This window comes from Xiphophorus hellerii, chromosome 19 (genome assembly GCF_003331165.1).
Source record: "Xiphophorus hellerii strain 12219 chromosome 19, Xiphophorus_hellerii-4.1, whole genome shotgun sequence".
Taxonomy (NCBI): Eukaryota; Metazoa; Chordata; class Actinopteri; order Cyprinodontiformes; family Poeciliidae; genus Xiphophorus; species Xiphophorus hellerii.
The window spans coordinates 16,790,195-16,811,549 of NC_045690.1; the positions used below are offsets into that span (position 1 = coordinate 16,790,195).

Consider the following 21,355-nt stretch of genomic DNA (forward strand, 5'->3'; position numbering starts at 1 on the left):
CCACTGAGTCAGTGGAAAGTAAACTCTCTTCCCTTTCCCTCCCCCTGCTATTCTGAGTGGATTTATGTCATAGTTGTTCAGTTTCCTTTAAACATACCATCTGTCCTCCATCCTGTCAATCAAACCTTCACTGCTTAGCCATTTAAAATTAGCCCCAAGTCCCCCCCCTCCCCATTTTCAAAATCTTTCTCACGATCTATTGTTGTTTTTGAATACCGGGCTCTGATTGCGGGATAAAGCCTCCTAAAAATAAAAACAAAAACGCTTTGCATCTCTTTCAACTCTGAGCAAAGACTTCTTTTTTCCCCTCTGCTGTTATTCCATCCAGCAAAAAAGGGGGAAGAAAAAGAACATTTTTTTAATTTCAATTTGGCTCTAACTCTTTGTGGGGAACTTTTATTTATTTTCACTCTGTGATGTCTCGCTGGCTTGGAGAGGCTGAGAGGATCCCTACTAAAAACACTACGCTGCCTGAGGCAGGAACAGGCCCGAGATCTCTCCACATAAATAACACAGGAGCGTGGAGGCAGCCCATTTGGTGGTCTGCTGCAGGGATAGAACCAACCCTTCAGTCTGTGGTTCGGTCCTTCTCTTCTCATGCTTAGTGTCTCAGAGGTCTAACAGCTTGACCGTAGAGGCATAAAACAGCAGGATCTAGAGGAGATTGAGCCAAGTTGTACATCTGAGTGGAGAGCAGACTTCCAATAGCCTGCAGGCGTAGGCCAAACAGGGTGAATGCTGTGGACAGCATCAAACTAATCTGACACATGGGAGGCAGAGATTTAAGAATTTGAGGGGGAAAAAAATGAAACATGTTAGTGCAGGAGACTATTTTTGTTCAAATGCAATATCATAACATGCATTCACTTTTGTTTTTTCAGTCGCACATAGATGATTAAGAGATAAGCTCGCAGACATTTGTGTTCAGAATAATAGTCTAATGTCACAAACCAGATCAGTCACTGGTTTTCTACATGGCAAACAATTTATGAGAAGGTGCAGTGGAGTAGGAGAAAACCAACAGATGCAACAGTTAATATATGCATGCTGTTAATTTACTGATAAAAACAGATGAGTTATTAGAGGACAAAGGCAGGAAATATTATGCAATCTGGGTATGGCGAGTTTCTCTGAAAATCTGAGTAAAATATGCCAATCTAGAAACCAACACCATTTTGAATCTGAGCATCCACCTCCCAGCAGCTCTTCCCCGTGACTCCCCCACTCAGTTCCTTCAGACTATTGGAAGAGCTGAGCATCTGCTGAGCTTATCACAGGACCTACTTCTCAGTCCATTGCTCCTAAAAAAGGTTGTAAACAGCATAATGGAGGAGAATTGTTGTGATGACATCCTGAAGGCAGAGTGTCAGAGAGAGCAGGGGACTCTTAAGCACACAGAGGCCAATCATAAAGTCAAGTTTCTTTTATGTTCTATTTGTACAGTATTTTTGTAAATGAAGGTAAAAGTTACTTGATTGTGCTATAAAATGGCCGTACGTTCCCAGAAGCTCCTATAATGAATAGGTTACAGTTTAGCCAAATGAGAAAAGGTGCAACATTTCATGGATTGATTAAAGTAAGATTGTGGTGGATGTTTTTTTTTTTTTTAGATCATAGCATGACATTTATGTGTTTTATGCCATGGGTCAGGCTAAGTACATCACAATGTCTGAAGAGGACTTGCTTCTCTAATGCTGAAGAGAAAATGCTCTTGAAAAAGGCGTTTCAAAAAAAGACGACAACCAGCATCTTGGTTCCAGACAGGATTAGCCAACCCAATCCCAGAACGTTAACCCAACAAAAAATCCGTAAGGTCACATCAAACATGCCGCTTCTGATGCAGAACCGAGAAATGCGGAAGAACTGTGGAATGTAGTTCTGGGCTGGAAAAACTTTTTCATGGTGCTTGAAGGTGGTCCATGAAACAGATGTGAAATAGTGGTTATACAACTAAATATGAGGCTCAGTGATGCATAGAAAGGCTTAATCATTTTATTTAGTAAATCTATGGGTTTATAAAGTGCACAAACAGCATTTTTCTTACACCATTTTTCTCTTTGTGATATAATTTACATTAGTGTACCATGTTCCTGATAAATTTGCATGTATGGAAATAAAAAAATAGTATATTAGGAATATTTAAGCTTTACTTTCTATTTTAGGGACACTACAATAATTTTGAACAAAACTTCTTCCAAGTTTGGTTCTCTCTGGATGCTTTATTCAGATCAGCTTTCTCCAGATCTAGGGTGTTTTCATGCTCCAGGAAGCAGCCTCTCCAAACCAACCTTACTTGGAAAGCGCCTAAGAGAGTTATTCTTATTGTTGTGACAGGAACAATGAATCTAAAAGTGGTAGGAGTCAGGGGGCAAAGGAAAACAAAACACAAAAAACACACACATCTGGCTCTTAAAAATAATTACATAGAAGCTATTTATTTCTATATTTGCATTGACATCATGGAAATCTTGTCAGCTGACTTTGATGTCGGCACTTGCCTTTGAAGTAGGTTTTTAAAAAAGCTGTATTTAATGTGCACAGCCTAATTTATAGGAGCTGATCCTAGCTACTCTTTGTTGCCACAGCCATCTTGGAAAACAATGACAGGAAGGCTTGAAACTTAAGAGGAACTCAATCTGCTGTTTTCCATTTATTCTGCTCTTGTTCAATGGAGATTTTTTTCTTCCTCCCTGTGTAAAATAGCTCTGTTTTTGTGTCCAACAGGAGCCATAAACTGATGTCTGAGCATACCATGGCCAGGCAATAGGGTTGAGTTTAACTGGACACATGGGGACAGTTGTTTTGCACCACAAGGGTGAGATGGGGGTAGGGGGGAGTGGGGCCTGACAGAGGAAGCCACTGCTGCCTGTCGACCCCGTGGTGACCCAGTGGTCTCCTCATGGAGGGATCAAGGCCTAGAAGAGAGCCGGCTGAGGGTTAGAGGTTTAAGGGTAACAAATCAAGCAACACTTTAGGGATATTTAACCCCCACATACCATAACTTTCTAGCTGCGTGAACAGTTCATGCCTGCAGAAATAAGAACACCTATTTTTACTCAGGTTGAGAACTTGCTTTTCAGTGTCAAATTTGACCGTGTAATGAAGACTTCAGAATTACTATTGCCTTATTTTATCACGAGTTGCAGTTTAGATGAACTTTCAGCAGCATAGCAGGTGACATTTGCAAACTACCAACAGAAAACAACAACCTCTCTTGTGTATTTGGTTCAGTCCTGCAGTTTGAACAAGGGGAATGATTTTCCTCTCACATAAGGTCCCTCACCCTTTGATTTCCCTCTCTCCTATCGTTTTTGTGTGCCATAATGCGGAGAACCGAGACCTCCTGTAGGCAATGCATTTCTGTCTCTGAAAGCATCACTCAACTTTATGTTCAGGTTCCCAGAGCCCAGCTGTGTGTGTTCTCTCAGCCGCTTATGAAGAGTTCTCGAGTTATAAAGATGAGCAACAGACGGTCACTAAATGGTCACCAGACTTTACATGGTAATCAAGTGTTGTGGTTAATTGGCAGGCAGTCACATAACCAAAGAGATGATACAGACTTTACACCTGACAAAGAAATTTGGTTAAACAAAGACAAACAAGTTGGGAAGGAGGGACACAAATTCTGAAACACAAAATGAATGGCTGTATTTATCTAAGTGAAGATAGAAATAAAATCTCTAAAAAAATATTTTTAATGTGTTGATTTAAGAAGCAACCTTTTACTTCCCCCTTTTTTATGCGTTACATTGTGTTGCGTTGTGTGAACCTTGCAAAATAAACTTTCAATGGCTTTGCTCAGAACACCCAAGTTTGACTTCAGAGTAAAATGAGTCATTCAATTCTTTTTTCTTTTTTTTGTTGGAAATATTTAGTCTTTTCCTGGGATTATTTCACATAAACCAATGTTATGCTCATAGGTTGGGTTACCAGTACCAGACTAGGAATGTTTTAAAAAGTTACAGTTTCAAAAGAATTTACAGTGATATTGTTTCTGTGGTTAAAATAATTTTAAAGAGATCAAAAAAAGAAATCTCCAGCTGCTTGCAGCATAGAGCTTTGCAGCGCAGCCCTTCTAATCACATGTTGCATGCACACTGCTGCTCAGCTGGCTGAAAGAAATGCTGACACATCTTCCCTTCAAACCAGAAGTTAGTTTACATAATATATCATCATTTGCTCCCACAAGTGTTGGAAACATTTTTGGTTCTCCAAAAAAGTTATTATGTGGAAACTAAAAATGTGCTACCCAGTTATATGTAATATATTTTTGTACAAACTTCCCACTTAAAGTCAATAAAACAATGTTGTTTTCCCTTAATGTTATAATTTGAAAACAGACTTAAAAAAACAGGAACTTTTGATAACTTACAATTAGTCATTGCTAATTAGTAAGATAGCACCAAAAAACTGAAATAATAATAATAAAAATGTTTATTCAATTAGTTTTTATGTAAAATCATCAGGATCTCAAACACTACATACGATTCTATTCTTTTTGATTTGCAAGTAAATTAAAATGATCAGAAGCCGTAAAACAAATCACTTTGGAAAAGTATTTTCAGTTGGATGACAATATAATTAGCTGAAGCTATATGATTATTAACCAAAAAGTTGCCAACTGTATATAGAAGAGTTTTAAAACAATGTACAGAAATAAACATGTATGAAGGGTCATTGTGAGGGCAACCCTAATCAGAAATGATCCTGTTTACCCCCCTGCAGAGTGACTGAGAGGGCACCGAGTGACGCAGGTGAGAGACAGGCGCCCACCCAGCCCCCAGACCGCACCGCTCTTATCTGCCCAGTGGAACAGAGGCGGAAGGAGTGACAAAGGCCAGGGCTTGGGGTGCGATAAGAGAGGGTCTTGTGTCCTGCCTCGGCCCTGGCTATCCACTGCGAGAGGCCATCCAAGGGCCAGGTGTTGACCACAAGCCGAATTGGGCTGTGCACCGTCAGATATCCAGAATGCCGTTGTGTGTCTTGCGAGGTTGGCGCAATGAATGGGAGGAAGAAAGACAGATACAGATGGAGAAAGGGGGTCAGGTGGAGTTCAGGGCAGATTCTTGCCAGCTGCATCACGTTGCAGGAAAGCCTAATTGCTTCCGGATCTACAGTAGGAATCTTGCCCTGCATAGTTCAGTGTTCCTGTTCTTCCCAACACCTCACTGCTCCACGTCTTTTGTTCCTTTCAATGGGATGTCTTCATTTCTGGGGGATTTTTTTTTTCCTCCCCGGTTCTGAACTTCTCTCACTCTTTGTCCTCCTTCTGGCTTTCAGACATTTGCTCTAGCTCGGTGGCGTGACAGAGTGTAATGATGTCTGTAGGGAAACAGTCTTTAAGTAGGATACCTCTGTCCCTCTGGCAGTCCAGCTCCTCTATGAAACCATACCAGTAGATCACAAGGCCTGGGCCAAACCTGTAAAACAAACAAAACAAATGTGTCATTGTTTTTTTCCCTACAAGAAACATTTAATCCTATTTATGTCCAATAGTTTTGGTTATTAATTACAGAAACGTCATAGTTAGCTAACATTAATAAAAGATTGAACAAACAAGTGATTTGGATCTGGAGGAGCTACGGTGGCGTAAGTATTTGTCTTTAATCGCTATCCAGGCGCCGTCACCATCCACACTAAGTGAAAGATGAAAATCTGTCTAGTACAATGACACTGAAATAATATTCTGTAAAAACCATAATATTTAACCAGACCTCTGCCTGTCATCATCAGATGCCTTCGGCAAATAAAAAGTCAGCTTTAAAAATAATTTAAAAAACCTAGCTGTCTATAAGTGATGCACTTTATTGCAACAAATATCTTGCCAACCAGTAAAGATGTATACTGGGTTTTTTTTAAATTTCTTGCATTTTTCAATTCTATTATATTTTTTACAAGTATCTAAGCTGTAATTTATTTTAAGAAATGAGATGTATTTATCTGGAAAACGATCAATTCTTCAGTGAGTTTATTTAAGGTAAATTCAAGGCGCAGGAATACTTTTTTTTAGCTATAAGTATTGCTCTTACCTGCATCACTTACAGAAATCTGCAAAAGTATTTCTACCTATAAATTGTAAGTGTAATATGAATTTAAATTCATATTACACTTACAAATCTAGAATTGTATGTGACAGATCAAAATGAAATAGTCTATAATTGGTAAGTGTCTAAAACACAAGCACCTGTTTCAGTATTTACAAACAGGTTCTGAACTAGTTTGGATCTGTACTTTATTATTTTCATCACATGTTCAGTTTTTTTTTCTTGTAAAGCATGAGATGAACGTATGTATTTTTTTCCTCTAAATTTTCGAAGTACAATCTCGATGGTTCCATCTGTACACCTTCTTCTCCATAGAGTGTGTACATGTGGGTGTCTTTTTTCATTCTCAAATTTTTGACCCTACATAGATCCAAGTTGGCTCATAATGCCAATAAAATAACGTGAAGGTCAAATGTGATGTTCTTTCCCTTTTTAAAACAGTAAAAAATAATAAAAACCATGGATTCTTTTCCTTCCACTTCGTTTAAGCACTACTTTATTTCCATCACATAAAATCCCAATATAATGCAGTGAAGTCTGTGGCAGTAATGTGACAAAATGTGAAAAAGTTCAAGGCGCAGGAATACTTTTTTTCAAGACATACATAGATCATACATACTCTTTAAACATTACTGCCATGCATAAAAACATGTTGGCGTTCGACTCTGAGCACTTCGCCTCCCTTGTGCAATACCAGATTGTGGGGGCTGACAGAGCTCCAGTCCCAGATACTCCATCCTCAGACAGTTAACAATGCTGTGGAGCCTCTGGAGACCCGGAGAGGAAGCCAGCCAAGGGGCCATGGAGAGCAGTGGAAGTTCAGTTCCAAGGTAAAGTACATAAAACCTTGGACATGTGATCAATCATTCCACGGTGAAATTTTACTTCAACACATGAATGTTTTTTATTTTTTTATTTTTTTACTTTGATAGTGATTTTGGGAACTTTGTCTCTTGTATGGTTACGTGAAATTATTGTAAATACCTTAATGGCTGCCTTTAAAAAGAAGAAGAAAAAAACAAGATTCTGAAAATGTAAAATAAAATTTTTTGGTCTGACGTGTGGGATACGTGTGCTGTGCTGTGTTGACTGGGCCTTGAGGCGGTGCATGTTTTACATACAGCACTTCTGTGGAGACAGACATGTACACGAAAATATGCGACTATACACACACCCCTCCCTCCGCATTGGCCCTTGCAGCAGTACATGCTTCTGCACTCTATCCCTGCATCCTACGCTTTACAGTGTGTGATTTACGGTGCTGTATCTAGGAGCAAACAGCCCTGCAGAAAGCCTGCAGATGCACACTCCAAGTTCACCACAATGTCACACACACCCATACACACACGCAGCTCAGCCTCTCAGCACTACACAAAGCTTAAAGCCCCCAAACTCCCATCATTTCCATGGTCCGCTGCTGCACACGGACACCAATTCTTAATATGGAAATGTTATGGAGACACAATGTAAACATTTACATTAAGGTGATGACTTCTTTTCATTCGGCCGCCATGCTGCATGCATGCTTTCCTGTGCTCTGGACGGGGAGGCGAGGCAGAGCAGAGGAGAAAAGGGTGACTGCTCTCAACTGAGTGGAGAGGGGCAAACCCTCTGAAAAGGTTAAAACTGTACATCAACAGATAAGGCGGTGGTGCACGATACATCATGTCCTGGGTCTGTCAGGGGAGGCCAAGTACAAATTGAAACTAGCAAAATTATAAACACAGGGGAGCCATGCCACCAAGGCCTTTCCATAGCGTAAAGAAAATAAATGGAGTCTGAAACCTGCTCAGCATTAATACAAGTCAATACTATGGGGACCTTGAGGCAAAAATCTTACACATGAAAAAGAAACAACAACAGAGTGGGAGGGTCAGACGGGAAAGACAACAGCAGCCTGATAACTACAACAGAGAGGATTCAAAACAGCATCCATGAGTTGGAAAAAGCAGCTAGAAATGTACACAATAATGCTTTATATACTACTACTGCAAGAGCATATAGACTCTTTGAAGGTCCAACACCAGTGGAAGTAAAAAATAAAGTTCAGTTTTAATTTGTAGGCAAATGATGGGTCTATTATGTAAGCTAACTTTCCTTAACCTGGCATGTGCTCATTACATGTGACCTCTAAGTGAGACAGGCCATCTTCCAATAAACACCCGGCTACGTAAGGAGATGGGGAAATTGTTTGTGAAATGCAGCTAATTTCAGCCAGAAAGCCACTTGACAAGCCTGGGCGTGGATCGCTGCTGCCAACCGAGCTTTCTGTAGAGTTAATGAGCGGCTGGTGGTCACATTTTAAGCAGGTGCCAAGCAGTTTACAGTAGCAGCTTAATGAGAGCACACTGGAACAAAAACTCTTGAATGGTGAGGAGGCAGGCGTTATTAGTGCCAGTGCACACATGCAGAATGCAGTGAAGCAAAGCATCAGACAGAGCCAACCTCTCAGACGACCTCTGAATCTTAAATGTGCATGGCATAAATGCAATACTTGCATAGAAGGGTGGTAAAAATTGCAATACATTAACTAACGAGTGGAGAGTGTTTTAAATAATTTGACCCATGTATTAAACCAAAAAGTAGGATAAACACATGCATGGCAAAAGTTAGTATTTGAGTGTTGTCCCAATTTGAGGTTTCAATTTTTATAAACAATGGATCTCAAAAGTGTGCACTTTTGTCAAATTATTGTTTTTTTGTGATCTGAAAAATTTGATCACGATAAATCAATTCATGCCCCACCTTCCATTTGATCTATGTCCTGTACAATGCAACAGAAAAATGTGAATAAAAATTTTAAAAAAACCTAATAATCCTATTTGTATAAGCATTATACATTAGAAAAATACTCTTCATCTTTCATCAAATTATATATCATCTTTTAGCCATAAGATAAATTGAATTTGAAAAATGCTCCAGTTATCTCAGAAGGAGTTTTTAAGAGTCAACATTACATTTGACTACATTCATTTTAAAAACTACATCCGTTTAATTTAGGTAATAAGCCATGTCTGGTCAGGCAGCTATTAAGACCTATCACTAAGCGCAAAATACAAAAAATAAAAAAGCTCATATTTATAGGAGTAACAAAACCACGTTTTAGAATATGCATTATAGTAGATCACAAACAATTATATTAACTAATTAGCCGTCAAAGCACATTCAGAGAGTCCCAAAAATATGCAAGAGGAGATGAATGATCTTTTCCAAGTGGACCCATGACAATTGTATTGCTTTTAACTCTAAACCTGTCTGGTGCTAAGAGACCAAAACTTCAAACATACAAAGTGGCAAATGAGCAAAGAAACTGACCACAAGCTAGAAAACCTATTTGTTGCCTAGGTATCATAACTTGCATCTTGCTTGTGCAACAACACATAACTCCCTCAGCAGTTATTTTGCAGTACCTACATTTTACAGTTCTGAATGTGGTGCTTATTGGTGCTGGCCATTTTGCCCCTTTGTTATTTTAAACCTTCTGGATGTTTCACTGCAAACTTTTTGGGTGCAAAATGGAGACGTCACCTAGGAGACTGTTTGTGCCAACTTTGACAATGAACTACTGACAGTATTTACCAAAAAGTAAATGGATAAATAGTAAAAATTTAAATAGATTGGAATTAAATGGTTTGCTACAAATATGAAATGAAAATGTTGGAAGCAAGGCATAAGTGGAAAATGAGGGTAGAAGTTAGAAATGTGCAAATGGACATAGAAGGACCTAATATTAAATTAAAGGTAGAGTTGACACTTGATTCGAAACAATATTAGAAGAAGTAACTTTGTTTCAATATGCTGAATTTTGTGAGGGAAAAAGAATAAAACAGGCAACAAATTCTAAAATAGATTTCAGGAAATAATTCATTGGTGAAATCAAGATGAATTTACATGCAACTGTAAAAAAAAAAAACCTTCCTCTTCTGGCATACTACACAGTCACTTTAAACAAACACCCCAGAAATGATTTAGACAGTACAAGCCTCCATCTGGGGGTGAACTCTGCGTCTCTGAGGTCTCTCCATAAAGACCCCTTTGTTTCCAGCCTCCATACATCAAGGCACAAGATACAGCCTCTGAAGTGCTACTAAATATCAGCCCTATATTATTTTAATTTCTTTTTTTGTATTCATTTTGTTTTGCTGGAAAAAAAAAAGAAAAAAAAATCAGAAACTTTTGAAACAGACAGAACTGAAACCGATCAGGTGGAAAAACAGTGGGTGAAAACAAGCCTGTCTTGAAAATGAGACAACTGTGTACATAGAAAAAGACAAAGCAAATGTGTCTTGGTGACAAATGCCCTGCTCTTTAGAGGTCACCCACTGGGAGTGCATTTCCAGGGCTGGATAATGGTTGTATGATATATTAGTTTTGTGTGGAATTTCAGAATATGTCGGTGATCCGGGGCTTGTATGCCAGGTGATTCGTCCCCTGCAGCTAATCGCTGTAAATCCAACGCATTGTGTATTTTAATGGCCTTACAGTAGCTGTTTGTAACAACTCAGCCTGCTGGACAACGATGACACCCCTGATAAGTAAAGCTTTTGTGCACAAATCGGGTATTTAAAGGCTGACTTTGCCCAGAGGGGCACCAAGGCACAGGGAGGTAAATAATCCCTTGCTGCAAACTATACAACCTACTCACCATAAATAACAGGAATTGAACAGCAGAGTTCACCTCCCACAGTCAAGGTATTAACATGACTCCAGCTAAGAATAGAAGCCTCCTTTCTTCTTCACACTCCCTGCTTATTCTTTGTGAACAAGTTCAGTGCAGATCACGTATGCTATAAAACAAACAAAGCAGACTGGTAGTCCTCACCTGTATGCTGCAATCACCAAGACCTATGCATGATCCATAATCAGGTTGAAATGAGGGCAGGACATGGCTGGCACTTGGAAAGCAGACCATAATACGGTACATGTACTTTAGGGATAGACTGCTTAGAGATTCGCACAATATATAAGCTTGAATAAAATCTCAGCTTCATACTGCTGCTAAAATAGCATTATTACAGTTAAAAGGCTAACTACAAAAAGCATTTCTTATTAATTAGCACTTTAAACATGGACTTAAAAAGATAGAACAAAGACCAGTTGTATTTAGGTGTGCAACATACCTTTTTTCCGTTTTTCTATCTGCTCATGAGGCATGCCGCCAATAGCTTCTCAACTATTGCTTTCAAAGAGTGTTACCCTAATACGACTTGTTCATATTTTTGTGGATGGAGCTGAATTGTTTCCTTTCTTGGAATTAAAGAAAATATATATGAACCTAGTTTCAGTCAGCTGACTGTGTGCAGTAAGAAATGGAGGAGGGATAAAGTTGCATTTTTTCTTCTTTTCAGGAGGGCAAAACTCACATAACTCTGCTCTCTCAGGCATCTCACTAAAACGACTTTAAGACAGTAGAAGACGAGTTCCAACACATTTTCTAAGACAAAATTTAATACTTTATGAAGTTAAATTCTCGGTACTCTCAATTTTCAAGAGCAGGTTTAAAGTATAAAGCCTGCAAAAACTACAGACCATGAAGATGGATGAAATGATTAGTGAATGGATGAACACATGATTGGATGAATAGTTGGACCACACTTCACAGATCCATCTATTTGATGAACAGATTGAAAGATAGATGGATTGCCTGATGGAGGAAAACACAGAAAGAGATTGGAAGGATGGACAGATGGACTTTGAGAACAACCAATAGAGTAACAAATGGCTTGATGGATGAGAAGTAGGATGGTCGGAGTAACTCAGGCAAAAAAAAAATTAAATCAAATTACATACAATTCTGAAAAACGGCAGAAATCCCGAATGTCTTAGTGGTTCTGAAAGGCTAACATTAAAATGTTAATGAGTTTTCAGTAGGTGTGGTTGTGCAATTATGTGCCTTGTTTGGATAAGTTGGTAATATTTTACTCTACCAAATGGGAATAACAGGTGATTATATGACAATTTGACCCCTGTCAGATTGGTACAAACCTGTCCTTCTGCTGGTGAAGAAAGCAGCTTTACTTTTGCAGCAAAGCATTAAAGTATCCTCCAGTATTCAAATGCAAGAGAGATTTTGGAATAAAAAAAAAACTTGCTACTACCAAAATAAGCATTATGATCAAACTGTGTGTGGGTGTGTTCATCTTCATTTTAAAATTATTTGACAGGATACTGATAAATTCAGGATCAATTAAGGAACTCAACATTTCTATTCTAAAGCTTTTTTAAAAGTTGATGAGCGTAAATGTTTCCTGAAATTACAGAACTTTACAGATACATAAGTCTGTTGATTAATTTGGATACTTAGGTCAGCAGACCTTCTTAAGTCATATATAATACACATTTCACCAACTAATTTATATAGTTTCTGCTTAATTATTTAGCATAGTATCTATGCAAATGTGATAATAACTGTTACCTAATGTGTATCTTCTCCAATGACCACTCAGCGCTATCAAAGATTTTATCTCCCGCAATCAGTATCACTTTCTCTGACCTCACTCCCCCCAAACGCTCCAATCACCTCAACCACCTTCTCAAATTAACCAAAAGCTTATCGCCTTACTCACACACCCTCACACAATCTGACAGCTGACTGATTGCTTCAGTTATACATGATTAAGTAACAGAGTTGATAAACATAATGACAGACTTTATTTTGAAAGTATAAAAGTAAGATGGAAAAACCCCGGATCAGGTCTCCGTTTGGGTTGTAAAAGGACCGCAAATATTGCTGCCATGCTTTCTAAACATCCTCCAGTCACAGGGAGGAGCTCCGATCAGTGTTTTGAGCTCGTTAAGTCTCTTAACTGAGCATGTCGCCTAACACATTAGCAGTGTGTATCTGAGGGACAAGTGTTTTCTGTGTGTGTAATGTGGCCTGGTCCCTTCTCAGATCTACTGCGTCATGGTGAAATGTATTCTGACACTCTCTGGTCTGTCATGGAAATGGAGAAAAGCAAACAGGGTGGGATCTGGTTTTGGGCTTTGGCAAGCGTTCAAAAGTTTGACCAAAAGGGAAAGAAGGCATAACACATATCCAAATACTCAGAAGAGCATATGTAAAAAAAAGTTTGTTTGAAGTTAATGTACAACACATTGTTCAAAAAGTGCAATCCTGGACTATTTGTAAACAATACACAGTTTATACTTCACATTACAGCCAAAATATTCAATCCAAATCAAATTACAGTTTGACACGAGGCAATGCACAGTGGTAATGTGGAAGGAAATCAGCCGTGTTTTTTGAACTTTTTAACCAATAAAAATCAGAAAAGTGAAACAAAAAAAACCCAACAAAAACAAAAAATATATATATATGAAAAATTTTACCTCAAGGATAAATAAATAACATTTCAATGTGTACATTTTAAACGGTATACTTCAGCAATGGATGTCAATTTACAAATTCATTAATATTTGGATGTTGTAAGCCATATAACTTCTAGCAGAGGTTAACATTCATATAGTCATTACACATTTGATCTCGTGATATTGACTCTCCATCCTCAGTAAAGAACCTTCAGATCTTGACAATGGCTTGATCTCTTCAACTACAAAACACTTAGTGGGTATTCATTAAGAGTAGATGGCAATATTAATTAGAATAACTATGTTACACCCAGAAGACCTTAAATATATTACAAAGAAAAAGTAAAACCAAGAATATAGAGCTTAGGCTGCTTTCAATGTTTTTAGTTTCTAAAGTCAAACATAGTCCACGGCAATAATGTAGATCTTTGCCCAGGGAGTCCTTCTGGCCTTTGATGGAGCCACATGTCTGAATATTCTACTTCGAGACGGGAAGCTCCCCACGCTGGTGGGTGAGCCGGCTAGGGGGGGTTAGAGGCAGCCCTGTCAGAGGACCGCATCGTCAGGGGGATACATGCTCCTTTAACCTGTTATTGTGAACTCCCAGCAGCCCTAGCCGATAATTGCCACCTGTCTCTTGGGGAAACACAGTCAAAGGAAAGCAGAGGGACGGCCATTTTGTGTCTGCTGCTGCTCCTCGCCCCTGCACGGTCCTGGGCCTAATCTTGCCCTTAACCCTAGCTGCTAATGTGTTTTCAATTTAGGATGTTCCCCCACTGCTACAGGCATGGCCCTAATCAACAACAGTTTGTACTGTAACCTTATCTGGCCTCGCTAGGGCAGCGTCAGCCTGACCGGGCGCCTGCAAATCTGATGCGTCCAGCAGAGTAAAGTGTTTATATGTATGGATATCATGTTTATACGTGAGGTCATAGGATGTGGACCTTCCACACACATGCAAGCCACAGATTCAGCGCCACTGATCAAAATTGGACCAAGTCACAAATGGAGCAGGAAGTTACTTTGTGAAGGACATGTACACATTTTATGATTAATAATTTAAAAAAGGTTTTATTATTTTATTATCTTTCAGTGGGGAAATTCAAGTGGACCAGCAGTGCAGTAACAGGCAAAGGGAGAATGGCGACATAAACAAAAGTAAAATTATATATATATATATATATATATATATAAATATATATATATATATATATATATATATATAAATAAAGAAAAATAAGAAACGAGAGACGGTAAAATAAAGGCAAAGTCACAGAATGAAAAAAAATGTCCCATTTGAGACAGAAATGTTTACATAAAATCCCTGATAAGAACAGTTTAGAAATAACCATTTTAAAATCAATGCAAATTCTTTAATTAACTTATTCCTCCCTTTTTATCCCCTGGCTTTAATCTACAATCATCTCAGTGCAGCCAGAATTAAAAGTCACAGTAGGGCAGGTGTGAATGTTGGCTGTGTAGGCCTTCTGACCCCGGCATCCATGAGAACAACTCTGCCCCAAAATTAGAGTCAGGTCTCTAATGTCTCCCAGAGAGAAAGAGAGAGAAAGAAAAAAAAGAAAAAGAGAGAGGCCTGGCTTTCATCCAAGTCAGCACCTTTGGAAGTGCAGTCGTATTACCACCACTAAATCAACATGTCAGCGCCCGGCCCACTGAACTTCTTCACCCAGACTCAACAGCTTAAGGCTATTCTGCACAAATAATGAACTGTTGAGGAAGGCTATCTTTTCGCTAAAACAGACAAGAAACAAACTAAAGAGAATCCTTGTATGTGCATATGATGTACTCTCTGTTCTCGTTTCAGTAAATCAGCCAAAACTCACTAGAGGTTTCCTGCAAACCCATTTTGGTCTGTGTGTCCAGGCTGCATCTGCCCGGGTTGAGTTTGGAAGCGAAGGTCCGCAGAAATCTGTGTGCTTACTCGGCAGTTTGTTTACATTCCTAAGGGTAATTTTAGCCCCCTGGGGGGAGCAGAGCAGGAGGGCTAACATGTCGTTGGGGCTTGTCAGTGTTCAAGCAGCCGGCGCAGTGGCGGCACCTAGACATCTGGGTGGTAGGTAAATACACACATACAGACAGACCCCCTGTAGAGAACAAAAAGAAATACTTCGTCTTAGGTATTATCCGACTTACGTATCTCTTTTTGTTAAGTTATTGTTAGTATGAAGAAATTTAAGGAGCCAATCGGAGTGTTTTACTGGATATCAATTGCTCTTTGACAAATGTATAGCAATGAGTGGCCAACAGAAGCAAGAGTCTAGTCCTGCCAAAAGGCCCGCTGCAGGACACCATTAGCTTTGGACAACATAGGCTAGCCCCAGTGTTTTCACTGAAAATCTGGAGAGCAAATCTAATTTTATTGTCGTTTTTAGAAATTTACTAAGCAAACACGTCAATAATCTCTCCACAAGAAAAGCAAAGGGCTTTTGTGTGTGTGCTGGGATTTGTGCTCCTCCCGGAGAGGTCCTTTCCAAGGGCAAGGAAGCAAAATGCCTGTTGTGTTTGGTATGTTTGTGTGTGAACGCACAGGTAAGAAAGAAGGAGAGGGACAGAGAGATAGGGAAGGAGGGAAGAACGGAGCGACTCGGAGCTTATCGAAACTAATTAGGCAAGGGATCAGGATGGAAGTTAAATACTGAGCTACATGTAATGAAAGAAGCAGAGTGGGGGACATCTAAGGGTCAGACCCACACCAAACAGCGGTCCTCAGGCAATCTGGTATTGATTTTCACTCGTTTGGGGATGAAGGTGGACGGGAGGGAACCATGGAGAGGCAGTGGGGCAGAGTCTAAGGGTCTCGTGAGTTGTCAACTTGACAGTTTAACCCCTTTTGGAGTAGAACAAACAAACAGAAGGATCTCCTGGGCTGACAGCGTTGATCTGTCATTGCGATGACACTGCAAAGCCCCACACAATGCCCACACAGGAGATGCGAGTGGGGAGGAAAGAAAGGGAGGGAAAGTGAACTGATACAAATATGCACAGACACGTACCTTAAGCCCATGAAGATAGGACTTAGCCTTGGTCACATTTAAATATTCTAGACGATTCAGAGAACAGCACTTTGGATTCTACAAAGTGTTGCTTGTATGATCAATAAAAGCAACCTGATTTATAAGAAATTCTATGCTGCACTGTTTGTATGGTTTATACTCCTCTGGGATACATATCTCAGATTTTATTTATTAAATTCCTGTTAATGCTACAAACCTCTTTTCACTTTAAAATTAATATATTTCAGAGTTTATAAGTAGAACACAAGGCTTTAATCCCAACCTGTGCTGTCTCTTTTTATTATCCCAGAGGAAAGGAAACACAAAAGTCTGTGAAATCTATTACAGTTACAATTTTCTGTGGAGTTTGCAGCAGCTTGGTATTAGTAACAGGGTGTAGTTGCTGTGACAGACTACTTGGTTATAGGTTTATTGGAGAAAAGCATTTTCATCATTTTCATATAAAAAAATGGAAGCATCTCTCTCACTTTCAGACGGAAACTAAAACATGAGCTAACAATGCTGCAGAGAGAGAAGCTGTAGTACAACCCATTTTGGACTCTAGAGTGTTGACAAAAAAAGAATAAAAAGGCTAGATCGAATAACTTCGAGGTACATAATTTATCTAACAATAGTGTGAAATATGGTTAGGTTCTAACCGCTCACAATCTAATAGTTCATTGCTCAGCTCTTCGTGAAACATAACAAACCAGAAATGGGCTGGTTACTAGGATCATAGTGTACTAAGATTTTAAGTGGCTATGCTAACACTGCTAAAGTTGCTCAGCATTATGTTTTTGCAAGGCATCTCCAATTATTGAGAGAAAGGTTAAGTGTAACAAGAGTTCTCTCCAGCGGCTGTACAGATTGACACAGCCGCCCTCTCTCCTCACCTGTCCCTATGTACCAACTCCAAATTTGCTGAAACAAGACAACAGTCTTTTTCTTGCTTGGAATAAAAAAACTGGTTGTTTGGAAAGGTCTTTTCATACTTCTTAACTTGAGACTAAAATCGATGCCTGAATCATATTGGATTTTAACGTTTTATTTTTTTTTAAAAGTGAACGGAATTGTTTATTTTTTTTAACCAGCATTTCTCTTTCATATGCTTCTTTAACTAGCTTGAGTAGCTACTATAGAATGGAAAAACCTTTAATTTGATTACTTGATTAATCATCAGAATTATGGCTGGATTACTCAATTACTAAAATAATCATTTACAACATGTGTTACGGTAATATTTAAAATGAGTTGACAGCTTGCTTTAGTTGCAAACTGTTGCTACAGTTTCATCTTTCACTGCTCAAGAAGTAAAGACGTCACAAATAAACACCATTCTAAACAATCTGAGAGACACACAGACGTTGGTGCTCCTCTCTTATCATTCACTGTGCGACCTGTCACCCTAAGCACCTTCCCTCTCATGTCTATAAACATTTGAAGACCTCTCTCACTCTTCCCTCAAGACTGCCTCATCGTTCTGTCACATTGCCAAAGGGGACTCCATTAGCCTGGCCAACTCTCACTTATACTTAGCACACTGCCACACACACACCCCGACACACCCACACATGGGATGGTGGATACTTTCCACATTAAATTAGAGTGGCCCCTACCCTCCTTGTTATGGCCTGGGAATGCTCCATCATCACGGATGCTACGGGGTCCCTCACTTGTCAGAAGTTGTCAGACAGATAGGGAGTCTGGATACACACAGCTGACAGGTAATCTTAATGTCTTCAATTAGCCCAATTATGCCTGTCATAAACAATTCGATAAGTGCTCAACCAACACAAACAGATAAATGCACGCATAAGAGCGCAGAGACGCACAAGCTCACACACGGGGGTCTGCAGGGTATTAATGAGAAGGGTAATGGGTATATCAGTGGACGGTTGACTTGCTTCTCGTATCAAGCAGGGGTGTGTCCCCATCCCTTGCTCTCAGCTGTGCACTGCTTGCTGCAAGCGGGTCACTTCAAATTGTACCATCTCCTTTCATTAGCACATTGCCGAATGAGAATCTGAAAGGCCGTGACAAAATTCATTTGAGACGAGTGGGAGCAGATTGCCTGAAGCAGGTGCTATAAGGGAGATAAAACAAAAGCAACACCTTTGTGAAGCTCTGTGTGTGTATGTGTGCCTGTGATTTCTCTTTGTGTATTTGAGTGCGAGAGGGCTTTTTTCCTGGTCTTCAAAATCTGTTCCCCTCATTGCTATGGTAAATGGATAACGACAGAAGAATACCCTAAAAAAACACAACCTCGGGGAACACAGGAGAATCGGCCATGTGTGCACATGGCGTCTTCAGAAAGATGTTGTCTTATCTAAATATTACTTCACTAGCAAATAAATCATTCCAACACCTGTATGTATAAGACATATCACTGTTAACCATGTTTAATTAGGCCTCCCTTTTTATAATGTCTTATTTAGTGAAGAATTAGCAAGTTGACAACAGTGACCTTACCAACAACTGCATGTACCCTTTCACCCCTCAATCTAATTATAAGAGGCATTTCTGACAACTACTGGTTGTCTAGTAGAAGTGATAAACTTCCATATTCTTTGTAAGTCTGTGTTATGTGGTTTAATAAAAGAAACTGCTTCTGTCTTGTTAAAGAATGTTTTTTTTTTTTTTACAAAAACACTGTTGAGGTGTTAATCATAGTTCTAAAAGATGAGCTTGGTGCTAAAACTGTGCACATCAAAACAAAATAACTACAATCAGGCATGGTGGAAGGAGCATCACTCTTTGTTGTGAAGAGGGACGCATTGTGAATGACTACAAATATGAATCACCGTTAACATAAATCTATCAGGTTTATGCTAAAAAGGAGAGAAACTTTATGGTTCAGCAAAAAATGACCCAGAGCAAACACTTCAATCAATAAACAGATGGCTTTAGCAGAATATTTAACTTTTGGAATAGCTCCAGAAAACCAGACATGCGCACGTTAATAAAATCACATTATTTAATTTTTTTCTCAAAAATATTTCAAGTTGGTTTTCAGTTAGGTTGTAAAGGTTATAGGTCACCTTAAAACAGCTCTGAATTTATATTTGTTTCTTTATAAATGACAGAAATTTTACAATAAATGTGTAGACCCTTAATATCGACTGCAAGTTCACGAAAAATTTATTTTAACATCCATTTCTATTTACAAGTCAGTTTATTACAAACTGTTATTATCAATATTTGAACAAGAAATTTCTAATCAACAGAGACTTGTTTTCAAGAAAAGGGGCTTTCAACACTGCTTTATTCTTGGGTTTTAGAAGGTAAAAAATAAAAGGTACAACATGTGCCACTTCAAAGAAGTAAAAGTAGGACAAGCAAGGAAGCTATACTCAAAGATTTTGATGAATCTGACTACTTCTGACTCTCACCCAAAGTGATGGCTAAAAAAAAATTGATAGTGGGGTGGGGGGATATGGGGGAGCAGAGGAAGAAAGAGGGCCAGGAAGCAAAAAGCCGTCACAGGGAAGTTGTAATAGGAAATTGCTTTTGGCAACTATTTGTTCAAGCACCAGATTTTTTTCGTCTTTATGCCAACCCAGCGAGCCCCCATCGGAAAACAGGGCAGGTCCCCCTAATGAGTAATCTATTTCAAAGAAGTCGTGTCTGGGCATGACAGTTTACTGAGAGGCTTGAAGAACTGGTAATTACCAGTGTTACGGGGCAATTAATGCATATTACACTGCGGCACTCATGGCGGTGACTGTCAGCTCCCCAATAAAAATGAGCACTCTTCAGCTAAAGGGTGACATTAATTGGGCCCTTAATGACTATGCAGAGGAACCAAGCCAAATAGGAACAAAACAGGGGACTCACTCTGACACTAGCAGAGGGCTGAAAATTGGACTAAAAATGAGATTAATTGCTGTTTAGAAAAAAAAAGATGGGAAAAGGTGGTGAGGGGAAGGGGGAGAGAGAGGTTGAAATTATAGGGTACAGAAAGCAAGAACTGTTCATACAGATGACAATTCAATTAATTATTTTACACTGTATTTTCTTTACCTTAGGAAGTGTCGACAGGACTCTGACCCAGTTGGGGGTTTTGATATGTAGCTCATTGCATTCCAGCTGCACATTCTAAAGCTACAACACAAAGTCAGATGGTGGCATGTTCAATATGATTACATGTCAAGAGTCTTATAAAAAGGTAGAAAAGGAGGAATGAATAGTTGCAGTACTTTAAATAAATATGCACACCTTTTTTATATTTTTACACATAAAATAAAAAAAACTGAAGGGTATTATTAATGTTATTAATGGAAATTAAAAATATAGACTCAGAGGCGGCAAAGGACTTGACACTTGGGCGGAGCTTCATTTTCCAGCAGGATGACCCTATACATAGAGTCACAGCCACAATAGAATAGTTTAGATCAATAGTTCTTAATGTGTTAGAATGGTCCAGGTGAAGTCCACAACTACATTTGACAGAATTTGTGAAAAGGTTTGAAAATTAATGTTCACAGATATTTTCCAACCAAACTGAAGAACAAAAAGTTCAGTACGAACATGTGCAAAGTTGAAGGAAACAGTACAAACGTTGCAGTTGTAATGCCAACAAAATGTGGTTAACAAAATATTTACTGAGTATTGGCTGAATGCATGGCACAATTTCAGCATTATATTTAGTACAAGAGAAAAACAAAAACAACAAAAAAAAATCCATCCATCCATCTTCTGTTCACCCTTTGTCCCTAATGGGGTCGGGAGGGTTGCTGGTGCCTATCTCCAGCTACACAGATATATTCCTCTCACTTTATTACTTCATGTTGGTCTATCACATACAAACTCAGTAAAGTACACTGAAATTGGATAGATCAACGGTATGAATAATTTTGCTAGGCACTAAACATGTACACAAATAAGTATATCTAAAGGAATGATTAATGAAAGATAGATTTCCTGTAATGGTCGTGAAAATTTGTGTTAAAAACTAGCATTTTCGGTTTTCACAGTTTTCTTAGAATGCCT

General features: G+C 39.0%; 1 protein-coding gene across 3 annotated transcripts in view; it reads right to left on the minus strand.

Annotated features, from left to right (window-relative positions):
* Positions 1–1,978: 1,978 nt before the first annotated feature.
* Positions 1,979–21,355, minus strand: part of cdin1 (CDAN1 interacting nuclease 1) — a 67,757-nt gene continuing 48,380 nt past the window's right edge. For 2 of the 3 annotated variants that reach the window (XM_032547921.1, XM_032547920.1), the window contains exons 12-13: positions 20,387–20,467; positions 1,979–5,420 (exon numbers count right to left, since the gene is read on the minus strand). In XM_032547921.1, coding sequence (XP_032403812.1) covers positions 5,252–5,420; positions 20,387–20,467 — 250 coding nt within the window. In that variant the 3' untranslated portion in view covers positions 1,979–5,251. The remainder of the gene's footprint in view (positions 5,421–20,386; positions 20,468–21,355) is intronic. The other variant, XM_032547922.1, reaches the window with a different exon arrangement.